We start from the raw sequence: 25,977 nt of genomic DNA on the forward strand, positions 1-25,977 counted from the left end.
ATACAAGACAGTGGGGTGGATTCGATGTGGATGTTAGTACAAGTTTGTCCGACACAGGGAATACATAAGGCTGAGGGGAGGAGTTCAGGCATGATCCAACACCCAAAATTATGTTATTACATATCTTCAATTTGCTAGTATGGACCACACCCATAAAGGCTGAAACAGGGAGGTGAACTCAGATGTTTTTGGGTGGAAGTTCAGGGTGGCTTTGGAATGCGTATGAAGCCAAACCCCAAAAATTACAGGCATGCTAATCATTAAGTGCTACAAAATGGTCAGGTTGAGAGGTACTTTGGTCAAGGGTTTGGTTGATATCCTGGAACGTGAGTAGGTGAGTGAAAAGGGGACTTGGTGATTTCATGAACGAACTGCCTTTAATAAACTGGTGCATGGCTGAGCACCATATGAGACAGTAGACGAATAGCATTAGGTTGAGTAAATTGAATATCCTTTATTAATTATGATGATGACAGAAGTATTAGAGTGTGGGGGGATGGTGCGAGTGGTAACCCAAGTCCTCAAATTAGGGGTTGGGAGTGGTGTGGCTGCACAGGGGAGAGGTCAGGTCAAAGGCCCACAGCAGCTGGAGGAGAGAATGTGAGCTGTACCATAGGAGGCTACTACAGAGTGTGGTCTGTAAAAGGAACAGGCTGGGAGCAGCATAGCTGCAAAGGAAAAAGGTCGGGCCAAAGGTCTGAGGTAGGAGAACTCTTGAGCTGCAAAATTAGGGCTGGGAACAGCGTAGTTGTGAAGTAGAGAGGCAGGGACAGAGATCCACAGCAGGAGAGGGCACGAGCCATACAGTAGGCACTGCAAAGTCGTGAAGAGGAGAGCATCGGGATGAAGAGCCACAGCAGCTTCTGAGGAGAGTGCACAAGCTGCAAAGTTGTGGGGGCGGCACAGACGCAAATGAGGGGTCAGAATGAAGGTCTGCAGCATGAGAGGGCGGTAAAGGAAGAGGCAGAGTGCAGGGCAGCCACATCAACACCTGAAAAGAGGATAACCTAATAGACAGAGGCAGGGAGTAGTGCAGAAGCAAAGGGGAGGTGGTGTAACAAAGGTCCACACTTCACTAAAGAGCATGAATTGGAAAGCTGGAGAGTGGGAGCAGCACAGCAGCAAAGGGGAAGGGTTGGGATGAGGGTCTGCAGCAACACCTGTAAGACAAAGCATGAGCTGTAAAGTTAGAGTTTGGGACAAAGTCAACAATATCACACAAGCTTTCGAGTTAGAGGCTGCAAGAGGAGTGTTTGGGATTATGAGGGGAGGGGTGGGATGATGAGAAGAGGGTTAATTCAGGAGGCCAGTTGCAGTGGGAGGAGGAAAGTTGTGGCTGTGCATGGTTCAGGAGGAGGAAAGAAAACATCAATGTAGTGTGAGATAAATATATTTAAATCTTTCTTGAAAAAGAAATTTTACTTTTTGAGCCTTTAATACTTTGAATCTAGATGGTCAAAACTGACAATACAGACCACTCCAGGTCCTGTTTATGACCCAAGGTTTCTAAACGTGTCAAGAAAAGATTTAGCCTGAGCCACAGAGACAAAGAGCCACATAACGATTAACTTTTATTCTCAATTTCCACTCACACAAGACTGTTAAAATTAAAATAATCAAACATTCCTTAATCCCTTTAAGGAAGTTTATCACATAGTAAACAATCTTGAAAAGCTGAATTCCAGTTAGACAATCAATAATTTAAATTATAATCATGTGTTTAAAATTACCCTTTGTATGAACTTCATTTTGGAACCACCAAAATGTTCATATCCGTGTGTTATTTGGTTAAGAATTATGTAAAACATGGTTTTGTCTGAATGATATTACTTTGTGTTAACATATAATCTTTTATATTACATGAGCATGATCCAGAAATATTGGATATTCATTCAACAGAAGGAGATTGCAGGAGTCTTTCTCCCAAAGCCTTTGTCTTGTCAGATGTCGTACATTATATGTGATGTCACTTGTTAAAGGAGGTTCTAGTCTAAAAGAACATCCAATCAGAGGCAAGAGATGCTCCAATCTTCAATCCTTGAGGACCAATAAGGCCTTCAAGGTGGGATTCCTGAAACCTGGTTTAAAAAAGAGTGGCACTGAAACTCTCTTCTCGAAAGCTCTCCCTCTCAACAAAGAGTGCCCAGAAATTACAACTGAAGTTATCTTTATTTCATTAGTAATATTAGAAAGCTATAGTTTAAATCCAGCAAAATTCAATGCCATGCCAAGCATGAAAAAGACCTCAGGCATCTAATTCTGCTATATTATATGTAAAGTCATCCAACATGATGGCCTATTCTGCAAGCTGAAACTGGACAGGTAAAGACACTATGTATTATTTAATGGCTCTCAAACTTGGAGCTTAACAAAATTAATTAAATAATTAATTATTAATTATCACAGACTCCGCTACACCAAAGGGCTTAGAACAGTCGGCGTGAGAAGCAGGCACGATAATGTCCGAATGTGGCCCCAAACACGAGACAGTCCCATAGCTGTTTAGCAAGAGAATTGGGAAATGGGATTCTTGGGGCCGCACACTGATGATGGAGGCAGAGGTTGGAGTTCATTGTTGACGCCAATCACAGCAGGAGAAGTTGAGGCAGCATGGAGAAGCAGCTCCAAACATGAGCCAGAAGCTCAGCAGGAACTAACCCAGAGAACGGAGGTCCCTCTCGTCAGCGAGGTGCAGCTAGTTTGCCCAACACGAAAATGACATGAGTTTGCAGGGTCATAGTGCTGAGGGGAGGAGTTTGGGCATGGTGATACTCCCAAAATTATGTTATTACATAACTTCAAATGGGCCTTAGCTCATAGAAAATAGTCCATATTTAAGCTTCTTTTTGGGGAAAATTGGTCTTCTGTCCCAAAGATATAAGGCATCCTTTCATTCATTCATTCATTATCTGTAACCGCTTATCCAATTCAGGGTCGCAGTGGGTCCAGAGTCCATCTGGAATCATTGGGTGCAAGGCGGGAATACACACTGGAGGGGGCGCCAGTCCTTCACAGGGCAACACAGACACACACTCACACACATTCACACCTACGGACACTTTTGAGTCGCCAATCCACCTGCAACGTGTAATTTTGAACTGTGGGAAGAAACCGGAGCGCCCGGAGGAAACCCACGCGGACACCTGGAGCAGGAATCGAACCCACAACCTCCAGGCCCCTGGAGCTGTGTGACTGCAACACTACCTGCTGCGCCACCGTGCCGCCATATAAGGCATCCTCCCTACTGTTATCAGTAAAAAGACAAAAGTCAACATCCAAGTGTTCATGGACTGTGCCTCAACTGAATTCTTGTATCAAGCTCAAATGAGCAAAAATTCCATTGAGCAGAGCTAAAAGAATTAGTATCCTTAGTTCCCAGTCGATTAAAATGTGTAAAAGGAAAGGTGCAAAACATGCCTCTGCCACAACTTTGAATGTGTTGTTGATGTTAAATGTATCTTTGTACTTATATCTGTTAAATACATGTTCAAAGGATTTCACACTGGAATCACTGCTTATTGTCTGTATTCCTTTTATAAAAATCACATCTACTCCAGAAACAGCGTTTGTATATAACATAAGAGGAAAAAGATATCTTATTATTATATTTTATATACTGTGCAGGGAAATATATCAGTTTAATAAAATGCAGTATACTCCCAGTCTAGCAAGATAAATTCAGTGTGCAGTAGCATCACATGTAGTACTTTTAGTCCTGGAGTTCTTTATATGTGCATAACAGCACTGCACCAAACTACAAAACCTGCAGTAGTCTATGGCAGCAGATGAAGTATGTGATCAATAACCTGCTAATACAAATGCTGTTATTCATAGGCTTGTGTGATGTATCAGTATCAATGTTGTAATATCAGCATTCTTGATCAACAAGATGATTAATAATTTGTGACTAATTGCTGTCTGGTGTTAGGCCTTTAAATTTATGTCACCTCCAGATGGTTCAAGAGTGAGGATTGGCAGCCCAGAGCCATCCCTTCCAAGCTAGGTTTACAGACCTATCATGCTCTTATACATTATGTTTCCAAAAGTATTAAGTCACCCATCCAAATCATTGACTTCAGGTGTTCCAATCACTTCCATGGACATATGCGTACAAAACCTAGGCATGCAGACCAGCATGGTATCGTGATAGGATTCCACCTGTGCAACAAGTCCAGTCATGAAATTTCTTCAGTACTAAATATTCCACAGTCAACCGTTTTATAACAAAGTGGAAGTGAATGGGAATGACTACTTGGAAATGGTACTTGTCTTACTGCATTGTGCCAAGTGTAAAGTTTGGTAAAGGGGTATTATTATGTGGGGTTGTTCTTCAGGAGTTGGGCTCTGCCCCTTAGTTTCAGTGAAAGGAACACTTAATGTTTCAGCATACCCAGAGACTTTGGACAATTTCATGCTCCCAACTTTGTGGGAACAGTTTGGGGATGGCCCCTTTCTGTTCCAACATGACAGTGCACCAGTGCACAAAGCAAGGTCCATAAAGACATTGATAGAGAAGATAGATGAAGGCTAAATGGGTAAACTTGCATTTTATTTATGGTCAGCAAAATACCAGATTAATTACTGTAAAACTAAGATGGGAGCAGGGACAAAATAATATTTAAAAAATATCTAAATGTAGTCTCTGTTATATTGCCACTTTAATTAACTCATAAAATTCTCATAAAAGTGCTAGGATAAGGTCCCTTAGAGTTTAATACTGTATGTCTCTTGAATTTCAACTGGTTAAATAGTTACAAGACCACTGACCTAGTTTCAAGTAAATCTTTGACTGCTGACTAAATGCTTGCTCAAAAGCATATCATTCTAAGGTATAATTCTATAGAGTTGTTTTTCTGGGCCTCTAGTAAGGGGAAACCTTACTGCTTCAGCATATCAATTTATTTTTTGTTTTTAGTTTTGTGGGAACAGTCTGGGGAAGGCCCTTTTCTGTTTCAGTATGACTGTGCCCAAGCAAGGTCCATAAAGGCATGGCTTTGAGTTTGGTGTGGAGACTTTGAAAAACTGGACTGGCATTCACAGAGCAATGAACTCAACCCCACTGAACACCTTTGAGATTAACTACAATGGAGATTGCAAGCCAACATCTTATCCAACATCTGTGTGTGAACTTACTAATGCTCTTATGGATGAGTGGCCTAAAATTCCCAGACACATACAAAAATATTCTAAAGCCAAACTCTTCAAAAAAAAGTGTATTCTATTATAGCCATAAAGGAAGGGCAAAGTCCATATTAATACAATATCTATGGATTTAGAATGGGATGTAATAAAACCTCCTGTTGTTGAAAAGTCTTAAAATAAAATTTGGATTAAAAAAGAAGTAAAAAAAAAAGTTCCTGTAGGTATATTGTGTAGGTATCCCAATACTTTAGTCCATATAATGTAGTATGTTAGATAATGTTTCACAAAATGCCACTGATTAAAAACAGCTCATGTAGTCAACAAAGTAAATAATACTAGGCCTAAGAAACATTTCAAAGCTAAATACAAATTAATGATTTAAGTTTGTATTTGTGTTACACTCAAGGTTTGTTTTAATTAATACAGCCAACTAAGATAACCACTCAGTTTAATTAATGTTTCATAGTGTAGACCTGATACGCTAGATAATTTTCTCATGATATTTCATTCGGCAATTAATTTAATGTGAAAGTTCCACACCTCCCTTAGTGTAAACTATTATCTAATTGACAAAAATGTAACAATGTGGATATCCCAACCCTAAGATAAAGATCAATTCATTAAGTAATTTTTCTGCAATTTCACAGGTCTTGCTCTCTAGAGCTCTACATTCTTTCATGGTTTCAGGGATACAGGCTGAAGAGATGTAGTAAATTAGTCATGACTTCTATCGTATAGGTTCTAGAGTTGAAGTTCTTTGGGCATGGGTTCTCCCTGGAGTCCAGCGAGCAGATTATTGGCGGCAAGTGCAGACATAGCATTCCGTGTCTCGTAGGTGGCGCTGGCGATGTGGGGCAGAATCACTAAATAGAGAATGAGAACAAACTTTTAGTGTGTGTAAACTGTTGAAGCCACACAAAGACAAACACTTTTACAATAGGTTGCAACCCACATTTAAAGCTTTGTTCATCTTTAACTGTGAGGTAGGAAGTCATAATTTGTGAAAGTGTGACAGATTTCTTGTTGAAAGGGTCTTTTCCAGATAAAAACACAATCAGCATATTAGTTATCACTGGGGCTCACCACAGTTTTTGAGGGTAAAGAGGGGGTGACTGATAGGTAGTGGTTCTGGGACAGTGACATCTAGTCCAGCTCCAGCAATCTGTCCAGTGGACAAAGCTTCATAAAGATCTTCCTGATTTACCACTCCACCCCTAAAATGCAAATTTTTAAACGTTTAAAAAATGTATTTCAGAAATAACTGATATATGCTGCACTGCAATTAATATGTATTATATAGGAGTTGGACAAATGTAAATCAGTTAAATCAGTTTATCAGTAATTAAGACTATAATATTGCTATAGAGTACATTTTTGAATGTCATGCACTTATACACACACTATTTGCTGTGTCTCCCCTACCACCTTATTCCAAGCTGTCGGTGAGTGCTAAAATGAGTATGAAGCTAGCTACTGCATCTTTTCAAACTGATGCTCAAACAATTTGAGTTAAACCCTCACTTGAATAGCTGTAGGAAGCTTTGACCATAGTAACATTGGTCATTAGCCTAAATGTATTTCATAAAATTACTATAGCATGATACTATTAGTCCAACCTGCTGGTATTGATAAAGATGGAGGTATTCTTCATCTTGGAGAAAAGATTGGTCTTGTTGCAGATTCCCTGAGTCTCTGGAGTCAGAGCACAGCATACTGCCAGAAAATCAGACTGTCTTGCCAGCTCGTCCATGGTAACTATAGACACACATGCGCACACACACATACACACTCTAAAATGTCTTTCACGCTGCAGTGTTGAGATTGTCCACCACAAACCAATGTCTGCACAGTGTTGGTCCTGTTGGGACTCTTCATAGACAGAGTAATGTTTAGCTAACAAATTACGTAGAAAAAGCTGAACTACTATCAGTAACTGTATATCTATATTGTTCACCTACATGAGTAGAGGACCTAAAATGGATGGTAAGGGATGGTAAATTACTAATGTACACAATTTTCATTAACTACCATTAAAAAGTCATTCTTTGTAGCACCGGGAATATAGCAAAAATAATATTTAGCAGTCAATTACATAAACTTCTATGAGGAAATCAGTTTTTAATTACTTTATTGAAGCTTTTTTTTCCTTTGTAGTTTTTCTCAGTAACAGCATCATGACAGCTCCACATCCTTTTAGACCCAAAGCATGGAGTGGTCTTCTTAAAGAGGAAGGTGGATAGAAAGAGCTGTGGATTTTTTCAGCTCTAAAGAAAGTGTAGCTTGATTGTCTCCTGTCTCTCAAAGACTAAAGCTTTAAATGCAGTTTATCTGATGGGTACAGTGACACTAGTTCTTGCATGGTAGTTGGGACTCCCACTCAGTCTATATCTTGTAATATGTATTTGGATTATCACATCTTATGTCCAAAATATTACCTGAAATGAATATAATAAAAAACTAATGACTATTTTGATGGAAAATGTAATAAATTAATGGTTGTCCCTGATTTTTGATATGTTTTGTTTACCGTATTCTGCCTGGATTGCTTCTGCTAATTCAGGTCTTGGTGCCACATCTGTGTAGATGAACTTTTTCACATTAAAGGCCTTCAAACGCTCAGCAATGGCTACTCCTACCACATAAAACACACAATATGAAGTGCTAAAGCCCCATTATGCAACGGCAATACTTCATATCCCAGAAGTCTGTTGCTACAATGGATGAATCTCTAAGAACCAACATTTCTTCATTATAGGGGGTGTATACAAATAATAAATAAATATTGTTTAAAGGGTAAAGGGCTCGAACTGATCACTTACCAATCCTTCCAAGTCCAATAATGCCCACCGTACTGTTGGCAAGTTCGTAACCACACAACCACAGAGTTCTCCAGGTTCCCCAGCCACCTCTAAATACATACTCACATAGTTTAGGATTGCAGGTTCAAAGTCTCTTTTATCACTAGATTAGAATAACCAGATTTGGTGCTACACTACTGTACTTTTCTGGATGAAAATAAGTTTTTTTTTACACATCCTCTAGGAAGAACACACAGAGAGTGCACAGTTTCTGTAATTGTTTACGTTTTTGCCTCATGAGAAGCTTCTATTAGTCTCCGTGATGTGGTGAGAAGAAGAGCAATTGTCAGCTCAGCCACAGCGTCGGTCAGCACCTCGGGGGTGTATCCCACACGGATCCTCCTTAATGCACACAACATAAGCAGTGTTTGAAAAGTAGCACCTTAAATAGCAGTAATCACATTTTGAAGCCATTTCATAAACAAACGTATTGAAAACGGACCTTTTCTTTAGCTCATCCAGTGAAAGATGGTCATACCCCACTGACATGGTACTAATCACCTTTAAGTTAGGACCTGCATAAAAACAAAACTTCAATACACACTTATTTGTCTCAAATACAGATAATATATCTGTAATATAACACATTTTTGTGGTGCGTAGTCACATGAGGAAGAGAGCATAACCTACACTCATACAATCATTATGATGCTATTAAACACAACCAGTTAGTGTTGACCTCCAAGTGTATAGAGCTACCCAATGAGGTTGTGTTGGAATCAGTTCAAACAGATTTGGTAGTGGTTTAAGAAGTTAATATAAAGCAGGTGCTAGGATTTACTACCCCATATTGGTGGCACTGTGTAATGGGGAGACCTAGCCAGAACACAGAATTGTTCATTAGAGTGATTCTTCACTTTATCCACTGAATATTATGATTGAGTATTGACTTCAGCCAAGACTGTGTTTGTACTTGGGCTTATTGTAAATGTTCCAAAATGATTGGTGGTATCTGAGTCTGATAGAAAACACTAACTTACAAAGTTGAAACCAGTTTTAAAACTGGCAAAGCTGTATAAATTAAAACTGTTGATCCAGGCTGGTAAATCTGTAACAATAGTATTGTTGAAAGGTAATGGCCATAAGCCATTCTTGTTTGCAGAACACTTTTCTGGCCCAACCTGCAGCATCTAAAACTTCAGCATCAATCTTCTCTGTCAGCACACAGAGCAGTCCATTGCAACCTTTGACCTTTTTCAGCAGCTCCTGACGAGGAATGGGGTCATCAGAGTCCCACAGGTCAAACTCCAATCTGAGGAAAGGTGGGATGAGGTGAGTAAAATCAGAAAAAGCAGATAAGAGTTGCTATGTAATCAAAGGTTCTCAAACACGTGTTCCAACTACTCAACGCATTATCCTGTGCTGCAGCAGGACATTACTAAACTGTAAAATACGAAATAGAAACGCAGTGCTATATTTTCAAGATATCGGAGGCACAACACTTACTGTCTAGACTCGCGGAGTATCTGCAGTCCACGCGGAGGAATCTGCCTCGTGACATACACACGCGGTAAGGTTGCCATATCTCTCTGAAATCCCGCAAGAGGTGCCGTTTGGCGAGTGAGCCGTCGCAGAACCGTTCTGCTGCACCACATATCGAGAACTTAAATACACACAAACAGACTGGACACTGGACAACTGCCCAGAAAGAACGAGGACTACGAACCTGACCGACTGCACCGTACAAAGATGTGTGTGTTTGCCTGGAGCTTGTGTGTGTAGGTGAAAGGGAAGAGCATGTTCTCAGGAGTGTCAACCAATATGGATAAGGGGAGGGGGACAATGTGGAGCAAGCAGGCCAAAAGTTTAAAAGTTGCGTAAATACCTAAAAGCAAGTGAATTCTTTGGGGAGGGGGAGCATGTCCCTGGCATGTTTTTGGGGCGAACTGTTCGCGTGGAATGAAGGGTGACTGCAATATTAATAATTTGGATAATAATAATAATAATTAATATTATGGACTATGATGAATCATTTCCAATTTGAGGATAGAGGGATCACTATTTTATGAATATGAAAAGCATTCCTAATATACTGGCACCACTAGCAGAGATGTTATATATGGAAAAATGGTACTTTATTCCTTAGGGGCTTACTTCCTAGTGGGTATCTAAACTTGTCATAACCAGACTTTCTTGTACCCAAACGTGTCGAGTACTGACTGGAAAAGGACCTTAGTAGAATGTAGAATGTTGCTCTGTGTGTCCCAGAAATGTCCCCAAAATCTAGTTTTTGAAAGTTTAATCTAAATGGTAAATGATAAAGCTAAGCACTTTAAGAAAAACAGCCATTCAGACGTTTCACTAAAGGTAAAAATGAAGATCACTATACAGATCAGATACACTATAAATTGAGTGCATCACTATTGAAAAATGTCTCTGTTTGTGTTTGCTGATGATCAATAGTAAATGTTTGACTGGCCTGATAAAAAGGCACATTTACGCATGCACACACACACAAATGATCCTCTTGCTATTTTTGTTTTTTAATGAATTAATATAGCAGATGCTAGCGCTTTTTCCCCCAAAGTTGTAACATTTTGTAAAATGCAATTAATATTTGTTCATTCTTTTGAAAATGCACTTTCTGACAAACACTTTGTGTGTTTTGTCAATATAAACATTTAAAATTACATACCTGCAACACACTCCAAAACATTTGAGAGTAATGTTAACCATTGTGTTACAATACCTATTCTTTTCATTACACCTTTTCATTAAACAATCATTGAGGACACAAATTCAGTGTCATTTACAATGCTAGATCTGTAGGAGGCATAGTTATATTTTTCATATCTCCCAGTGCATTAGCTCATCAATTTCTGAGGTTTGGCTTTCAGAACCATGTTTCAACAATATGTCCGGTTTAGCTCCACCCATTTTAATTGAATTTATAAGAAGTGTTTCAGCACAAGCTTTTTGAATGAGATAGGAAACAAATTAGCCGATTAGAACAAAGGTAATTTACGTAGCCTTTGCCTCTTAAAGGCACCTCAAACAGTTTAAATGCATGACATTTTGGAAAATGGTCATGTAAAAATGAATAAAGACTGATTTTTGTTTAAAGTTTTTATGCAAAACCAAGTAATATGGCACACACAAACATGACTTTTCAATTATGGACTATTTATTCAACATCAACTTTCACTAATATTACAATCAGCAAATCATATATACATCATAATTTCATTCAAACTGCCATTCAAAACATCCCAGACATACTATAAACATGGATGGCCTTGAACTAGGTTTAATACAGAATTTCTGACACATCCAGGGCACTGGGGGTCAGTAATGTCTGGTTTATAGTTTGAAGAAAAATCTGATTGCACCTTTAAAACATAAACACTTCACTTATCTATAAAGTTATTTTATTCCCTAAATCTTTAAACATAAGGCTCTTTAAGGATCCAAATTGGTTCTTCTGTCATTGCTCAAGAACCCTGTTCAATATTTAAAAATGCACAAAACAGTACACTTCAGAATCAGTCATCTGAGGTAGAATGTAACATACAAAAATAATGGTCTTCTTTTGTTTATTAAAGAGGAATGTAACAGATAAAAAAATCTGAATAATTCAATTCTTATGATGGCAACAGTCATTCAGAGCAGTTCTATAAAACCTCAGAATCATATCTTTCATTATTGTGGTGATAGAAACCAGACATCTGAAGAGATTAATGCTTCGAAAGTAGTCTCCAAAGAACACCACTCTTTAAGCATCAACAGTCCATATAAAATCCTGAAGATACACTATGTACATTGTCATTTTGCACATTGAATAAAATGGTTTTATTTGTGTTGCAGAGCGTGTGATGTCTACATCCTGTTGAAAAAATGAATCGAACCACTTTAAATGACTGTTCACATCTTAAAGGTTAAATGTAGAAATTAGCCAAAAATTTAGAAAAATGAGTGGAATTACCCTTTAAAGAAATCAAAACATACAACGGATTTTACACAGTAAGATTAAGACTGGGCTTTAAAGGCGTATGTGTTCTCTCTATATAATGCAAAACAGGTATTATAAATGTACATTCCAGAAGAGAGTGTAAAATTAATTTTAATATGCATTTACACATTGTAGAATATTGTAGCACCTAATATGAATAAACACAAAAGACAGAAACTGACTGTAAACAAGAGGTTATTCTCACTCGCTTCTCACACTTGGGCTCTTACGCTAAATGTCTATGGCTCTCTCTCACACAAGAAATTTCAGTGAAATTGGTCATTTTTGAGCAGGGCTGTTTACACAGAGTGAAATCAGTATTGTGTTTTTTGATACTTATATGACATTGTATCATGAAAATCATTTCAGGACATAAGGCAGCCTAGTTGGACAAATTACTATTTTTAGCTTAGGAAAATTTCCTCTTACCTTTAAATGTAATCAGTTGTATTGTCTGAATTTTGCTTCTGTAGTTTTGCCCTTCAATCTCAAAAAGATTATTTATTTAGTTGTATAACATTTTTATAGACAAATATGGACAAAACTCAGGCTTCAGTTATTGTTTGAAAAAAGAAGCAGAAGCCATTTTGAAATCTATATTCTGATAACATACTACATTTGGTCAGAAAAACTGTGGTGGTACTCTCAGGGGTACATATTCTATACTTTTAGTTAGGGAACATAAGATGTGTTGATTTCGTATGCCTTACTTCATCTCCATGATTTATTATTATGTTCTTTCATTTTACACAGTTCTGTAAGGAATGTTTACAAATATTCCCCTCTCCTTCTGGAAAAGAGAATGTAACAAAACTGGATTTTAAAACAAATGTTGTACCTTTTAAAAGATGTGTACCTTTAGTGATCAATAATGTACCACTACCATACAATTTTTTCTGAGAGTATGTCATCCAAAAACCACATATTTACATTTTTCTGAGGTTACTTAGCAATACACAAGTACTTTAGGCAAAAATGTTGCTCAATGCTAATTTGTGGTGTGATAACCTCACATCTGTCATGCAAAGGTCAGACACCAAACAGGTCTTGGTGGACTGATCATTTTTAGAATTAACAGAAAATGTGTGGAAATTAGATTTTGGCTAATAATTCCTCACAGTACAATAAAAGGTGAATCATAACATCAGTAGTAAGTTTTTAGTTTTTCAGCCTTCATTTCTCCCTTCAAGACAAAACATGTAAGTACTGCAAACACAAGTAACAATGTAAAAAAAAAAAAAGATCCATTATTGAGGATTGCAGTGTAAAAGGCAATAGAAGAGGTATAGGCCAATAACTAAGACATGTATCTCTCACCCACATACACATCGAATCTGTATCCAGTGAGCTGAAGGGGCTGTAAATTTTCTGATCCAATTGTCCAGGGGCTCCGATTGGCCCAAATGTATGCAACTAGAAACAGGTAATTTAAAATAGTAGTTAACAGGGGACACATCCTGATTGGTATGTTTAGAGAGGCAATCAGTCCATGGCTCCTTCATAGAAGTATTTGAGCAACATAGGGCGAGTGTGTGCTGGCTACAGCTGCCAGTAAAGGAAGGTCACTGGACTCAATCCTATAGAACACACACACACGTGAGAGAAAAAGAGAGAGAGATTTAAATGTTTTAATTTCAGTGTGTTATGTTAGGCTATAACAACAAATTTTAAATGATTTTTAAATGATAACCTGATGACCCCTGTGAAGAGCTAGTGATGCAGTGGGTGGTTTGGGTACTCATGTGATGGGCTCAACACATAACCTAAGTTGTTAAGAGTAACTGGTTGCTGATTGGATCATAAACGGCCACAGCAACCTTGGTGGGTAGGTGTGGGATACAATTTAATTTAAACATTGCTAGATGTAGCTGGTTGCTGATCGGATCGTAAATGGCCACAGCAACATTAATGGTTTGGTGTAGGATTTAATCAATATGTGATAACAGAAATGTTTTTTAATTGTAATTAATAGGCCACCAAAACCCTATTCCAAGTTCCTGAAGGAAATTGCTGGCTTTCAGTATTAAAAATTTCAATAGTCATCTTTATAAAGCTCAAAATCGACTGAGAAAAGCATTTACATCTAAGCTCCCTAGACAACAAATGAGTCAGCTTGCTTGTTAAAGGTGGTAGTAACTTTAGCCTCCTGCAGATGGTGTTTCATCATGATGATCAGGCTATAAATACCCATGGAGTGTGTGACAGGATTCATAGATTGAGAAGAGCTGGTACAATGCAGGGAATGTATCATTTTTGCTCACCTCTGCTTACAAAGTTACCCACTTAAAATAGGTAAAGAGTCACACAAATATGTTATCTAGTAAAATGATTCTTGTTCTTTCTGCCTGTATGTGAATGATGCTAAGCATCTTAGACTTCAGGAAGCCTTCAATGAGCACTGCATGCAAGGTGTGGTTCAAGCTTGGGAAGGCTCTTTGATGTTAATTTGATGTTTTAATTATGTGGAAATGGGTCCTTTGTTGATGTGAGAGTATATTTGGACCACAGTGCCTACATTAAGCTGGTTAAACTGTGCAATACTTTACCGCAGATGTAGCTGAACATTGATGTCACCTACATCAAAAAACCTATCCAGTCCATGCAAAAGCAAACCACAGATTTTATTCGTGCATGTCAAGGTTTTATAGGTTATTATGTATTTTTATGCATGTCCAGTTTCATACAAACATAGCTGTTCTCCTTCAGAGTATGTCTGTATGTGATCATTACCTCATTTCACATTACCTTATTTTTAGTGGAAATAAATGTTTATCTCTATGATAGTGTCCAGCAATTTCTAACATCCCACACAAGTAGATTTCCTTATAACCTTTCAGATTTATCACTTTCTGTTGGTTCTCCATCTGAGCCCTCTCAAACTGACACAATAACTAAAATAATTAGGCAGAAAAACACCACTCCTTGGGAAACGGAAAGAAACTGTGGAAATGTTAGAATGTAAATGTCAAAAGTAGGATTACTTTAGCAAAATTAAGTGTTAGGGAGAAAAAACAACAGTTTTTCATACAGTGCAACTACGTTACTGATGTTGAACCTGTTAAATTTAAAATGTTAACAATAATAACTGAGCATATTTTAACAAAAATTCTTGGCCTTTGCTATGTTACAGTAAAAGCTTATAAAAGCTTCAGTGAGACCAGAGTACAGCAGTCAGTTCTTACAGAAACATATATTATTAAGCACTACGTTATTTATGATGATGCATGATTAGATCAAAGAATGTGTTTTTGTGGTTAGTATTATTAAGTCTATTGCAGTGGGTAGAGCCTTTTCATATAAAGACCCCAAGATATGAAATAACCTTACAGTCAATGTTTGGGACAGATAAAGAAAAAAATGTCCATATTGGGGTGTACCTGCCTGTGTGGCATGTGACCAGCTTTGACCACAAAACAGCACCTAAATGTCATACTCCTGCCCACATTTGCACCCTCTGGTGAGACTGTGCTTTTATACTGCTCAGTGTTATCACAGTTCTTAACAATTATAAAGACCTTTAAGTCTACTGTGTTCTCATTATAACTCCATAAATCTTCATTCGTATTGCTCTTTGTTTATATACTGCTTTGTTGTTTTTCGCTGATGTCAACCAAAGGAGAATGGGTTCACCTTTTGCACCTTGATTCCTCTTAAGGCTTTTTCTTTATGAAATATTACCTTGACTTCATCAGGTTGGACTTGGACACAGAATACTGTAATGATTCTTTGTGATGCCAGTTATAAAACGTGCTTTATGAATAAAAAAAATTTTTTTGAATATGTCCAACTCCTGTAATATCTCCAGTGTCGTTTTTGCACAATCCATGTTGCACAGCTCTTTCTCAAAAGCATACACAGGTTTTGCTTTTTTTCCCCCCACGGACATATAGCATGTTTAGGCTCATGCACCAGTTTTGTAAATACACTGTAAAAAAATCCATTGTCAGAACACCCTAAAAAAAGCTGTGTGTGGTAAGAAGCAATTAACTGGTTTTAAACACCTTGGATAATAAATATTCTATATGGCACAATGCAAAGCAAATTTTTACTACAGACAAAACCAAAAAATGTATATTATTTAAAAATATCAATCAATCAATTTCTGCAATTTTTTCATCAATATAATGTAGCATGGTGAATATCAAGTTTGTGCCTGAAACTGTTGTAAAAAGTGAAGTATATAAAGCCTGGAATGTGTGTGTATGGGTTTGCTTGTGTTTTACCCCAATGCTAGTCCCAGCTCTTTCACATGGACTCTTCTCTGTCCTCTCAGATACTCAGCCAAAGAACAGCTCTTAAAATATATCTCCTGCAAGCGATCTTCCAGATGAATCAAGCACTGCAGGGACAACAAATACATAGGAATAAATATTAAAAAGTTATTACTAATATTTGTTTCAATTTGTTAGTTTAGCACTGCAACAACAAGCCTAATGTAACTAATGGAAGTGTATATTACACCATTATGCCGGGATCAGATTACACAATATTTTTGTCTTTCACAAAGTTCACTATATCATATTAGTCCTTCAAGTCAGATAAGACCTTTCCGGTGACATCATGATGCAACCACCTTACACTGTTCCATTTTTGTGACCTAGGCTACTAAGAAGGAGTCTTCATAGGATAATCCTATTGAGGACACGTCCTACATAGGCTGCTGTCTAGGCTTTGGAATGCAGCTAAAGAGGAAAATACCAGACCGGGGAACAGGGTGAAGACACAGAGGAGGAGAGACCAGTCAAGGCAAACAACTGCTGTATTCGAATTATGTAGTAAACTTGACAAAAATTGACAAGAACATTTTTTGGATAGTGATGATATACTGTTGTATTTTTTTTCCCAATCCTCCATACTTGAGTGATCTTATGAAGCATTGTGCCTACTTATATGAAAAAAGTGCTTGTGCAAAAGCGCTGGTGATAAGGGAAAAGTAATGGGACACACAAGCTAATCTTTGAATTTGTGTTTCATTCAGTCCCATTATGGCAGGTATATAAAATCAAGCACCTATTACACCCATTACAAACATTTGTGAAAGAATGGGCCATTGTAAAGGTCTCTGTTGTAGCAAGACATTTTCCCTCTTATATATTCCATGATCAGCTGTGAATGGTACTTCAAAAATCATTTAGGAACCACAGTAAGTGAGCCATGAATTGGCAGATCACAAAGTTACAGAGCAGGTTCACAGAGGGCTGAGGCACACAGTGCACAGAGGTTGCCAAACGCACTCCTGCCTTAATAAACCCTGAATTCCAAACCTATGGCATTAACTTTAGCACAAAATCTGTAGACTGGGAGTTAACAGCATGGCTTTCCATGCCTGGTGTCAGATGGAGTGATGTAAAGCATGCCACCACTGCTGGTCAAAGCTGGACCAGCATGCTAATTTATAGCACCTAGCTCCTCAGAATACTGTTTTTCATTTTTCCTCCTGTTTAAATGAAGCCTGGAATCAAAAATAAATATCTACTGCCTACTGGTTAAAACTAGCTTAACAAGCATAACAATAGACAATTAAAAAAAATGGTTTGATGTCATCTCCAAATTGGTCTGTAGTGTATATTACAGAGCCCTCATGTCTGTGCTTTCTTTCTGGCCCTGGTAATGCTGTTCTGCAGCTCATTTTCCCAATTTTATTTCTAGTGATGTTAATCATGCCACTCTGTACTCCTCCCTGCCCACATGCACTTGGTATGTTACATGCCACAATATGTTGTAAGGTGCTGGACTTATTTGACACTGGCTATACAGCATTAATTCAGAAATATGCATCCATACTTTACTGAAGTACTGGAAATTCTAACACAAAGGTGGAAGAAACTTATTTTCTCTGCATGGTCTGGCGCCAGCCTACCTTTCTGAACTTTTACACTCCTACTGTCCTACAAGGTTACTGAGGTCCTCTGAGAGTGGTCTTTTGTCAGTACCAAAATTTAAATTGGTTACCGCTGGTGGTAGATCATTCAGCGTGATGGCACCCAAGCTCTGGAATTCATTACCACAAAGTCTTCATCTCTGCTCTTCATTTTCTGCCGTTAAAACACAGCTAAAGACCTCTCTATTCTCTCAGTACTTCTGCACTCTGCAGGCATAAGTGTATTCCTCTATATTTTTATTATTATAATTATTATCATCATTTTTCCCCCTCCCCCTTCTCTCCCTTTGTGTAAAGCTACCTTGGGTATTATAAAGGCGCTATATAAATATAACTTATTATTATTATTATTATTATTATTATTATTATTATTTGAATAAACCTCTTATGCATAGCCAGTCTGTTGTATCTCATACAGTTAAAAGATGGACTGACAAGCAGTTGGAGCTCTACATTAAAGGACTACATTAATTTTTGTGGAGAATGGCATAACCTCAAAGACAATGTGGATTACACCAGATGTAAAAAAAAAAATATCTTAAGGTGAAAGGAAAGGCCTTTATGTCAGGAGACAAGGACCTTAACACTATTTCTGGTTACAAGGAAACAACTCAGTCTATGGGGGACCAAAAGTGGTGGCCAATTTGAATGTTCTCTTCAACAGATTTGATCTGCCATCTTCTCTCTGTCCAGGCTTCTTTGGTACAACCACTGTCATCTGCAGTCTCTGAGTACTGCCCTACAACAACCCTACTTTCCACAGCACTCGACTCCACAGCCTTCTTTCTCCAACTTGTACCCCACCACAAATCAACTTAGGAAAAAATTCACGAGGGTTAAAGGTAACGTACACTATTGTAATCAAAATACACTTTTTATTTTTTACTCAGAATATGTTTCCTCACCATTTGCTAGCTCTATTTGCATGCTGGACACAGGTGTAATGTGTTTACAAAACTCAAATGTGAGTAAACGTGAAAGTCAAAGTGGCTTGGTCAGATGTTAGCTTTTCCTGCACCCAGCAGAGAAACGGTAAAGGAGACCTCCAAATGTTGAAAATCATGAACAGAGGTAAGGATGTTGCTTTATTCCTGCTCCATAGGTGAGTAATATTGACTTATTTTTGTTTCAGATTGTTTTTTTAGGAACCCACTCTAAATCATGAGACTGCTAACAGCATTAAAATGTAAAAATAGACAGAAAGTGCTACAAAACTAAACACCTCGAGTTGCAAATGAGTTTCTGTGGTAATTCAAACAGTGAATAAAAACTTCAGCAACATACAAACAGTCACTATTCTCCTCAAACATACCATTCTACCTTAAAAAGACATGGAGCGTCTAAACTTAAACCAGAGAGAACACTGCTTTTAAGGCATTAAAATTGCAGGTCCAAATGGCATCAAGACCTTTGCGGACCAGTTGAGTGGGATAATTTAGCACATCTTCAACCTGATTGAGGTTAGGGAGGGTGTGTGATATGGCCCTAAAATTATATCGTGATCTTTCAGGGTATTTTGGCAATAACAATATTCGTGGCGATATGAAAAAAACATGAAAAATGAAAAATACTTATTAATTTCAAGAACACACTACTGAAACAAAATCAATGTTATATTAATATTAATTACAGTATATTAATTGTATTTAATATATATATAAATATTAATACATGGTTATATTTATTAAGTTTGATTTTACTACAAATGTAACAAACATGGCAAAATATATCTGTAAACATTTACTTATTTTGTAAACTGTAACTTACCAAGATTGATTTTGTAGCAATAAAGTAGCATATAAATCTACCACACAACAAAAGTGCAGAACATTTTGTGTGCATATAAACAGCAAACATAAACAATTATAAAAAAGTAACCTTCACAGTAAATAACAAAACAAACACAATAGTTGTTGTGTTAAGTCATTAAGTAAACAAGTCAGAATATCATGATTATTACAATATTGATTTTCTTTATTGTTTTAAAAATTATGTCGATATAATCGCGAATGATACGATATGGCACAGCCCTAGTGCCGCAATATTATTAAACAGGTATTTGAACTGATAGAACTTACAAAGTCTGCTGCAATGTTGAGTTTATGCATCTGCAACACAGATGTGAGGAGTGTGTGTATGAGATTGGAGACCATTACATCTTTTCCCAGCCGCCCTGGCTCATACACACGCTGCTGGCTGGTAACCAGCTGAACACACAGCCGATCTGTATCCGCGACAATACACAGTGCCTCTGTGACTGGCTCATCTATTGCAGGGTGCTGCAGAAACAGAAACACACACATACATAATACTCATTAATTTAAAACATAATGTAATCACATTCTGCCTACCTAAAAGTGAAAATTTTAATAATGGATATTTAAATATAAAATAAAATAATTAATGTTATATCAACACAGTGGATTATATCAGTGGTATAATTTCTTTTTTTTTTTTGGATTGGGGACAAATTATATATTGATCTTTTTTTATATAGCACCTTTTAAACAGCCATACAAATAACATTAAAAAAGGACACATGATGAATATAAAAGGCAAAGTGTAGATGATAAACATAAGAAAAACAAAGATAAAATTAACAAATAATCTTAGAGTAAACAATAAATGAAATGATACAGAAAACTAATTAAAAGAAATAGGTTTTAGCCTCTAAAAGTGCCTAAACATTTAGTGATTTTAGACCTTCTGAAAAATTAATTTAAAGTTTGACAGCATAATAAGAAAAGGCTGCCTAGCCGCATTTCAACTACAACCAGCAATAGATCTAACTCAGATTTGAACAAGAACAAAAAAGTTCCTGCAGAAACTGAGTATGACTGTGGCTCACCGTTAAAAAAACACAAACATAATGCAAAAGCAACTACTCATGGGGAAAATATATCACTGAACTCTTTGGGGCATTGTATCCTCCGGCATGTCAAATTAATGGTCATAATTCAAAAACGACAATTTCACATTTACAAAAATTCAGATTCAAATGAACAGGTATTAGACAAAGGAAATTTCTCTACCATATAAAGTTTAAATCCAGTTGTGGGTGAAAGCATAAGGAGTTTAGAAGAAAATGTTGACCTGAAAAGGCATGTTCAGACAGATAGCTCAGAGTTTAGTTGGATTATGTCAAGATGCACAAATGCATCTTTCCAAACTGCTGCTATTACATCATTAGAAAGCTCATTGTATGGTGGAGGACATGAAATGACCTACTGAAATGAAATGACAAGACCTTTCTAGTGTGTTAGCTAACATTGTGCTGAGTGATGGAAGAGAAGGCCTGCCATTCTAACCATAAAGAGAGAGTTATGCTCCCTTGGAATCCTGGCCTTGAAATAGTTCAGGCATCGTCAGAATTTCAACACAGGAGGCCCAATCATTATTTCTTCTTGAAAATGTATTTCTGTATCAATTAACTAAATGCCCTAGTAAGATTTTTGTGAAATCTGTTTTCCTGTGTCACTACCAAGGATGAAAACTGACAAAAATATGAATAAACAATTGCACAAACATAAAATTAAATATATAAATACTTTAATGAGTACATGCATTTTTTGGCATTGAAAAGTGCATAATAAAACAAAATATCTTGAATGTATTTGTACATTCCCAAACCTCAAATCTTTTGTCTATATTTATGTTTTTGTGTTTCTACACTTTTGTTCTATATTTCTATATTCATTTATTTATGTATTTTGACAATATTTTGATCTCTACTTTATTTATCCCTGTATTTCCACATCTCCACCATTCTGTGTCTATTTGTTAATTGGTGAGGTGACTTTATATTTGTCTTGAGTCGAGATTTACCACCATTTGAGCAGTAACACCTACTCACAAGTACTGTGTGTTCCAAGTCAGCCATGAGACACTGTTTCAGCCTTTGGTCAGAGTATATTCCATGTAGAGCAAAGTCAGGCATATACTGTGGACAGTATCCACCCAGCAGAGAGCGGCCGAAATGATTCACACTGGAATGACTCTCCATCGGACAGCTATAAACACATACCCATACGCATATAAAAATCTTTATGTTATTGCATATTCCTGTAAGAACAGACCACAAAATTGTATACATAATAAAGGAAAATGTTTGAGTTCCAGTTATGGATGCTTCATAACCCTCTTTATCAGATCAACCACAACATTATGACCACCTCTTTGTTTCTACACTCATTCTCTCAGCTCCACTGACCTTGCAGGAGGACTTTGTTGTTCTACAATTACAGACAGGGACCCATCTATTGCTCTGCACACTTAGTTTGCCCACTTTCACCCTGTTCGTTAATGGTCAGGAACCCCACAGGACCACCACAGAGCAGCTATTATTTGGGTTGTTGATCATTCTTAGCGCTGCAGTGACACTGACGTGATGGTCTGTTAATGTGTTTTTGTGCTGTTATAAGTGGATCAGACACAGCAGTGCTGCTGAAGTTTTTAAACCTTGTGTCCACTCACTGTCCATTCTAGTAAACACGTACCTCACTGGTCCACCTTGTAGATGTAAAGTCAGAGAAAATAGTCTATCTGTTGCTATACAGTTTGTATTGATCTTCCTTTAATCCTTCATTAGTGGTCACTGGACACTGTTGGGTGGATATGTTTGATTGGTGGACTAGTCTCAGTCCAGCAGTAACACTGAGGGGTTAAAAAATTCCAGCAGCACTGCTGTGTCTGATCCACTTGTACAAGCACAAATATCCAAATCATATCTGTTTTCTCGTGGTCTTCTGTGTTTCCTGACCATTGAAGAACAGGGTGAAAGAGGCAAACAAAGTATGCAGAGCAACACATGGACTATGGTTTGTAATTGTAGAACTACAAAGTGCCCCTGTGTGGTCAGTGGAGCTGAAAGAATGGACAATGAGTGTAGAAACAAGGAGGTGGTCACATGTTATGGTTGATCTGTGCATCTCATCCATTACACAGTGCTACATGGCTAGGAGGAAGTCATAAATGAGCTTTTTAACTGAATTTTTTTTATATTGTCACATAATATGTGAATCATTTGTTTGGAAAGATTGTCTGAATATATTGTGTGTGTGTGTGTGTGTGTGTGTGTGTGTGTGTGTGTGTTCCATTACCTTGGAAGTGGAAATACATATTCCTGTGCATCTTCGTACAGATGCTGGGGTGACAGCTTTTCTTTTTTACTGTCACCCAGAGAGCTGTCCGACCATTCATTCTGCCACATCTCTTTTAAAACTGTGTGAGGCAACTTCCTTTGTAAGCCTTGACCACAAAGTTGTTCACTGTGTCCTGTTTCCCTTGGGCTGACAATGGTAAACTGTATGCTCTGCTCTGGAGTATCCCGATTAGCCACAGTGTGCTCTAACCCCACCCCCACAGAGTCATTATTGTCCCCAAAAAAATCTTGTCTGACCTCTGCACATTCCAGGCTCAGACTGGTCATTTCTGGAAAGGGAGAAGACTTGGATGACATTGAGACTGGGCCTTTGTCACTGATCCTTTCTGAAATTCTAGCATCCTTTTTTATATTGGTCCTCTCTGGGCACGGAGCAAATTTTGAAGGCTCCGAATCAAGAATAAGTGGTTTCTCACTGGCCCTTTTAGAGAAGAGAGTAAGGTTAACAGGTTGATCTGGGCAGGGATTAGCTGGACTATCCACTTGTCCTGCAGGCTGTGTATTCTCCTGAAGGTCAGAACAGCGGATAAAGTAAGAGAGAACGTACAGGACACGCTGCACCAGCTCTCTCCTGCGCCCCACAACTACTGTCCGACACACTTTCACAGGAGAACCCAGCGCACCATACAGATCACCTACATAACAAACAATACAACACAGCACTAAATACACTCACAGACAGAAGTTGCAGAATGGACTGTATGCCTTTTTGTTTTTAGAGGAAATAAAAAAGTGTTTGTATCTTTTGTGATTATATGCTGCAGAATCTCAAATCAGTAACATTAAATTATTCAGCTGAAAATTCTAAACCAATTTAGAATATACCACAAGAGAACAACAACAAACAATACAGTTACTACATAATTCATGCCCTGTGTGAAGTCCATCTTTAATAAAATATTTCTTCATGGAAGGTAAGTCAAGTCTGTATGTGCAAGCTTAGATTGAACTGTAAGTGTACAGTACCATGAAAAAGTCAGAGACCACCCTTCTTTGATCAAATGTCCACCAAAATCATTCCTTTAAATAAAATATATTCCTTTAATGTTAAATTTACATAAATGAAGGTCATTGACTTTTGAACAGTACTTTATTCGTGACAGTATTTGTGTGTGTACCTAGTTGAGCCCACAGTGGATTGTATGGTTGGGATACAGTGTGGGAGGCGTGCTTCTGGCAGACGAGTTTGACTGACAGGTGGCTGCTAGGCATCACTGTGGGAACCCAGGCTAAATGGTACATGAGGACAGCAGTAAGCAGTGCAGAGAGGAACCTGGGGAATAAAACAAAGTTAAAAATAAATAGTATTATGCAGTAAAATTGCAAAAACAAAAACAAGAGTAGTTTCAGAGACTGAAAATTTGATGAAGAAAAAACCGCAGTGGATCTTGTTTATTTATTGTTTTGTCTTTGTATTTGTGGGTAAAGCAGCATTCTGTGTTGACAGACTATAGTTTCTCTCTGTTATTAATTAACTGTCACCTTAGGGCCTGAAGACTATAGCCATCTAATTATGGTTTTGGGCCTTGTCCCTTGTATAATATTTTAATATTATGTACACTAGATGACAAAATCCCAAACTATTTTAGTGTAGCATTACACAACGTTACGAAATTTTGTTGCTCCAGCCAAAATTATGGATTGTGTATATTTTTTTAAAAAAGAAAAAAAAAAAAAAAAAGCAATAACATTCCTCAGATTCAACATTTCTAACATTTTTAATTAAGTATAGGTTTTAAATTATTTGCATATCATTGCATTGCTTACTTTTAAATTTTGCACATTTCTGAAAATGTTACATTAGCTCTTCAAAGTGAGTACTTTGTTTAGATATAGGAATCCCAACACACTATGTAAAAAAGTAACCAATCACTCACTTTACTTTATAACAGAAATTAGAAACTCGTACCATGTACATCCACTCACTGGTCTTTTTACGAGATCCATGTGCACTGTATTTGCAAAAGTTTTTAGATATTTTGTTTCCTTAGACAACAGTAGTGGACCACAATAGCGCAGATATGATTTGGGTAGTGGACCACTGTCCGCACTGCAGTTACACTGACGAGGTGGTGACGTGTTACTGTGTGTTGTAATGGATCAGACACAGCTGGGCTGCTAGAGTTTGAAGAAGGGCTAGAGGACAACTACCACACACTGTGTAGTATTAGATCAGCTGCTGTCTCTGACTTTATATCTACAGGTGGACCAGTGAGGTAGGTGTCTTTAACAGTAGAAACTGAGTGGACACAGTGTTTAAAGACTCGAGCAGCACTGCTATGTCTGATCCACTCGTACCAGCACAACACACACTAACATAATACCAATAAGAATGACCCACCACCCAAATCATCTGCTCTGTGGTGGTCCTGACCATAAAAGAGCATGGTATAGGTATACAAATATATGCAGACTACAGTCTGTTATTTTAGAACTACAAAGTGCTCCTGTATGGTCAGTGGAGCTGATAAAATAGACAATGAATGTAGATACAATGTAAGTGTTCCTAATCCAGTGATCCGTAAGTGTATAAGGGATCTGCTAGACTTCATGGAAGGCTTTAAAAGAGATATGGGAAAGGACAATGTGATGGATCTCATCCACATGTGCATAAGATACAGATGTTCAATAAGTAGTTCTGGATTAAAAGACCAGTCTAATTCATCTCAAAGGTATTGGATGGTGCTTCATTGTTCAGTTCCAATACTGCACAGCCCTATGCTAGAGACTTTATACCCCTCTAGACGACACTTGCTAATGGGCAAGATAAACTTAGGCTCACGTTCAGCGGTTCTAGAGTATCACATTCTGTCAACAGTTGTTTCTATGGAAATTATACATGGTCTGTGCATAACCACTTGTGTCATCAATGTGTGGATCTTAACATAGCAGAATTCACTAATTAAAAGGAATGTTTACAACACTTGATCAAAAAGACTATTTGCTTCACAGGAATGTGAATCATATTAAAGACAAATTATGCACT

General features: G+C 37.6%; 2 protein-coding genes across 3 annotated transcripts in view; both read right to left on the reverse strand.

The window, feature by feature from the left end:
- Positions 1-1,581: 1,581 nt before the first annotated feature.
- On the reverse strand, positions 1,582-9,692 carry grhprb (glyoxylate reductase/hydroxypyruvate reductase b). The gene is made up of 9 exons (XM_066662031.1): positions 9,447-9,692; positions 9,122-9,252; positions 8,443-8,515; positions 8,226-8,342; positions 7,962-8,050; positions 7,670-7,774; positions 6,759-6,897; positions 6,226-6,356; positions 1,582-6,005 (listed from the first exon to the last, which is right to left on the reverse strand). The coding sequence occupies exons 1-9, from the start codon at positions 9,593-9,595 to the stop codon at positions 5,884-5,886; spliced, it is 1,056 nt and encodes a 351-aa protein (XP_066518128.1). The 5' UTR covers positions 9,596-9,692; the 3' UTR covers positions 1,582-5,883.
- Positions 9,693-11,121: 1,429 nt separating this feature from the next.
- The window catches only part of fnip2 (folliculin interacting protein 2), a 47,242-nt gene continuing 32,386 nt past the window's right edge, over positions 11,122-25,977 (reverse strand). For both annotated transcript variants that reach the window (XM_066661343.1, XM_066661344.1), the window contains exons 12-17: positions 24,110-24,264; positions 22,930-23,626; positions 21,684-21,840; positions 19,909-20,109; positions 16,173-16,288; positions 11,122-13,526 (exon numbers count right to left, since the gene is read on the reverse strand). In XM_066661343.1, coding sequence (XP_066517440.1) covers positions 13,448-13,526; positions 16,173-16,288; positions 19,909-20,109; positions 21,684-21,840; positions 22,930-23,626; positions 24,110-24,264 — 1,405 coding nt within the window. In that variant the 3' untranslated portion in view covers positions 11,122-13,447. The remainder of the gene's footprint in view (positions 13,527-16,172; positions 16,289-19,908; positions 20,110-21,683; positions 21,841-22,929; positions 23,627-24,109; positions 24,265-25,977) is intronic.

This window comes from Hoplias malabaricus, chromosome 2, assembly GCF_029633855.1.
Source record: "Hoplias malabaricus isolate fHopMal1 chromosome 2, fHopMal1.hap1, whole genome shotgun sequence".
In the NCBI taxonomy this organism is placed as follows: domain Eukaryota; kingdom Metazoa; phylum Chordata; class Actinopteri; order Characiformes; family Erythrinidae; genus Hoplias; species Hoplias malabaricus.

Coding starts and splice junctions, on each gene's coding strand:
- grhprb (XM_066662031.1), bottom strand. CDS start 9,595: ATGTGGTGCAGCAGAACGGTTCTGCGACGGCTCACTCGCCAAACGGCA. Junction 8,343..8,442: donor CTGGATGAGCTAAAGAAAAG/GTCCGTTTTCAA, acceptor GTGTGCATTAAG/GAGGATCCGTGTGGGATACA. Junction 7,775..7,961: donor TATTGGACTTGGAAGGATTG/GTAAGTGATCAG, acceptor TTTATGTGGTAG/GAGTAGCCATTGCTGAGCGT.